Source organism: Echinops telfairi, unplaced genomic scaffold, assembly GCF_000313985.2.
Source record: "Echinops telfairi isolate 266 unplaced genomic scaffold, ASM31398v2 ScPeMD7_5927;HRSCAF=6808, whole genome shotgun sequence".
In the NCBI taxonomy this organism is placed as follows: domain Eukaryota; kingdom Metazoa; phylum Chordata; class Mammalia; order Afrosoricida; family Tenrecidae; genus Echinops; species Echinops telfairi.
In genome coordinates this window covers 3,081,330-3,085,453 of record NW_022109827.1, presented here as the reverse complement: position 1 = coordinate 3,085,453, position 4,124 = coordinate 3,081,330, and the positions used below count along the sequence as shown (strand labels likewise).

Below are 4,124 nucleotides of genomic sequence, written 5' to 3'. Positions count from 1 at the left end.
TAACATCGATTTAGGGTCAGATGATATGCTACAAGAGAAGGGGTCCAAAACAATGGGGAATCCATGGGCTGAAGTGCTCTTGGAACAATTATATATGCTTACTACCAACAATCTAGTAATCTTTAAAAAGACAAGCATTTTTAACGGGGCAATGTAATCACCACAATTGCTATTATTATTTTATCTTTTGCTAACAGAGTAAATACTTTTTAACTATGCTGTTGCCTAGTTAGCACAATATTCTCCGATATGATCGATTTACTACGAAAGGCACTATAGAGTAATAGTGCAGGGCACACTTTTGGATCCGTTCGGACTCAAATATTGGCCCTGACCTTATTCGTCCTGTGATCTGGGCCAGTTCGTCCCTTTTTACCTCGGTTTCTATTTTGTAAATATTAATACTAGTAAATAGGTGAAACTGGCATCTACCTCGTTGAGTTTTCCAGGATGATTTCAGATTTATTTGATAAAGAAATGTAAGTGTTTATAACAAACACCTAGGGTGGGCGGGCCGAGATGCTAAGCACTGATGCAGTATGTGCATGGGTTATGATTGCATTCCTGTGATGATGATTCAGTAGCTTTCGTGATCACGATGCAGCATGTCCCGAGGACTAGTTAAGATATATTTGCGAGTGGGTCAGGAGCATCCTGACTTGGGGGCACCACTTCTCCAGAAGCCTGCATCACCTGGGCCCTTCAGGGCCGCGCCAGGCTGCCGCGGGCTGGGGCATGGCGCCGGGTTCCCTTTCCTGCCTGCGACGTCCCCCTTGTGCGCATGCACAGTTCCAGAGCACTGGCCTCAGATTCTATTTCAGGGAGGCGGCCGGAGTTTTGGGGATGCACCCTGAGGCCCCGCGGCGGTGGCAGCAGCGGCTGAGGCGCTGTGAGAGGAAGAGCCCTGGCCTCCAGCTCCCTTTATAATTATGGGGTCAGAGATCTGGCCACGGTTTTCTTCTACATGCTGGTGGCGATCATTATTCACGCCACCATTCAGGAGTATGTGCTAGGTAGAATCAACAGGCAAATGCAGTTTCTCAAAACGAAACAGAGCAAATTCAATGAATGTGGGCAGCTCGGTGTATTTTATCTTGTCTCATATTTGGGGCGCACTCATTCTAGTCTCTGAAAACTACGTTTCAGACACGTTTGTCGTGTGAAGGGCTCATCCCCACAGCATGATGACGTTTCAAATGAAGTTCTTCTACATCTCCCAGTTGGCTTACTGGCTCCATGCTTTTCCGGAACTCTACTTCCAGAGAAACAAAAAGCAAGACCTTCCTCACCTGATCATCTACTTCTGCCTCCACCTCTTTCACATTGCTGGCGCTTACCTTTTGTACTTGGATCACCTGGGACTGGTCCTTTTGGCGATGTATTACTTCGTGGAGCTCCTCTCGCACATGGGCGACCTGCTTTATTTGAGTGACGAAAAGTATGAGAAAGGTTTTCTCTATGAGTGGTTGCGATTGTTCTGGGTAGGCTGCCCACTATTTGCGCACTTCTGTTATTATTTATTTTCTTACTTTTATTTATTTATTTCTGGTAACCTTTGCACAGATGTGGAGAGAGAGCCACACTTATTTTGCATCTCACTAATCCTACTCTTGTTCCTACCAATTTTTATAACATTAATTAGATGGGTTTTTTATTTCTTTTTTAACAAGATCATATTTTCAAATTATCTCTAATGGTAAGATGGAAATACTATGAAGGCCGAAGTGAAAAGTTAACAGTATTATATTTCTGGTATTATGACATTCTTAGATTTTTATTTATTTTTACCAGAATTGATAACTGGAGAGGCTTGTAAAACCACAGAATAAACATATGCTTCATTTTATAAAGAGTGTTGTTAATGTTATTTCCCATCAAACAAACATCAAAACAAAACAAAACAGGTATTACTGATTAAAATGTGTGCAGATTTGTTGACATATATATTGATTCAAAATATGTGGAATTAACAGTGATAATTACAGAGGTAAAATCATTCTTATCATTTTAAAAACTTGTGAACTGACATTGGGAAATTAAATAGTTAATATAAAGAGGAAAGTCTGACTAAAATAGCCTTTTAAAATATTTATTAAAATTCCTTCTTTATGGATCTTGTCATAAGCTTGGTGTGCCTCACATCTTAGAAAAGACAGTTTAAATGATAAACCATATTGAAATATGCTTACTTATTGAGTAGAAACAATTTTGGAAAATATACATTTAATTCTCATCAGCATTTATTTGCTTTTCTGTACCAAAATCATGGTAGTAGGCAACGGTGTCTTGACGTGGACTGCATCTAAGGTGACTAGAGTTGCCACATGAATAATTTAAACCTTTCTTGAAGACAAAAACATTTCTAAATATTCTATAACTTGGAAAAACAGGGGTAAAGTTTTAGGTAGTCACTCAACTAAACCACATGAGAATAATGTATAATAGCAGAGGACATTTATTCTTGTGCTTGACAAAGGAAATAGCACATCAGAGTAGCTAGAGAAGGAAAGTTCTTTGGGGGAAGCACCTTTGAGATTGTGGATGTGGAGTGGACCAGCACTTGGGTACTTGAAATATGGCAAATAATGCATCCCAGGGTGGAGAGCAGACCACTGCAACCTAGATACAGAGGGCTTCCTTGTCTCGTTGACAAAGGTAGATGTTGTTGGTACTGATGAGTCTAATGAGGCAGTTTTGTCCAAATTACCAAAGAATTCATAATTATTCCCATATTACTCTGGAAAGAGAAGGAAAAAAAGGTTTTCACGAAAAACGTTTAATCAGATCTGCACGCTGTAAGAAACTACCCACTCTAAATAAGACAGTGTTATCTGCTATTGCTTCTGAATTTTATTAAAAAAATCCATCAGACAAAAAAAATTTCTAAATTATTGAGTTTGAATTTTCTTGACAATTATACAGTCATATCACTGTCTAAATGTTGCCATCTAAATACCTTTTTAGGCTGTGAGCCACCATAGGCAGTTTATTCAATAAATGGGGATCCTGTCAAATATTAAGAAATCTGTCCCTGAGGTCATTCACTGGCTCCTTCTTTTCCCAACAGATGACCTCATTGTGTTTTAGACAATTAGATTATTTCAGCTAATTTATTTTGATTTTACTGTCAGGAAAATGGGTTGCTATATCAACTGACCACTGAAAGGAATATTTACCAAAGACAATTAATTAAGATATATGGTTTAAAGGGTGATTTGATAGTTTAAATGAAAAGATTGAATTAACTTCACTGTAATATTGTGTATACCTGTGATCCATGTGTCTAAGATCACTTCATCTCTATAATTCAGGCAAAAATATCTATTTTCAACAAAAGACAAACCAAAAGTAAGTAGGACTAGGTGCGCATGACCCCAGCCATGGTTTTTGCAAATGCCTCATATGCCTGTGAAAGTTAGACATTGAGTAAGGAAGACCAGAGAAGAATCTATGCATTTGAATTATGGTGCTACAGAAGAATATTGAAGGTACTATAAACTGCCAAAAGGAGTTTGGAAGATCTTAGAAGATCTGTAGATGAAATAGAGCCAACACACTTCTTAAGGCAGTTAGACTTTATGTCACTTCTTTAAGTCATGCTGTGAGCAGACGGACATCATGCTTGGCCTGACTTGAAATGCTCTATGTGTGACATCAAGGTTCTTCACATCCCTTGACTATATTCAGAGGGGATTCACTGGAGGTTCAATCCATGTGGGGACCCTGCAAATGGAGTTTGGTCTTTCAGTGCTATCCATAACCTTCAGAAAGCTGAATTTTCAAAATGTAAGTTCTGATACTGCTCCCTGCCTCAGATTTAGGTTATTATTTTTACATTTACAATCCTTGGACAATACAAGCTAGTGTGTTTCTTCCATATGGACTTAGTTCATGTTTCACTCAGATGACTCCTTGTTTAAAGCTGCTCTTTAAGACCCTAGATGCTATTCTATTTGATAGCTGGACAGCATTTGATTTCTTCACCACACTTTGCTATAGCACACATATGATAAGTGATCTTTACATGAAGGCAAATATCATGTAGGGCCACATCAAAAGGACTACTTATTAGATGAGCCTAGAATTAAGTGTAAGTCCAATATCCATTCATGCATACACTTGTG

At 38.7% G+C, this 4,124-nt stretch overlaps 1 protein-coding gene across 1 annotated transcript; it reads left to right on the top strand.

The window, feature by feature from the left end:
- Positions 1-916: 916 nt before the first annotated feature.
- TRAM1L1 (translocation associated membrane protein 1 like 1) lies at positions 917-1,552 on the top strand. Its single transcript, XM_030887213.2, is given in 3 exon segments — positions 917-1,101; positions 1,103-1,449; positions 1,452-1,552. Coding segments are annotated over 3 exon segments (585 nt in total). The 5' UTR covers positions 917-964.
- The last annotated feature ends 2,572 nt before the right edge of the window (positions 1,553-4,124 follow it).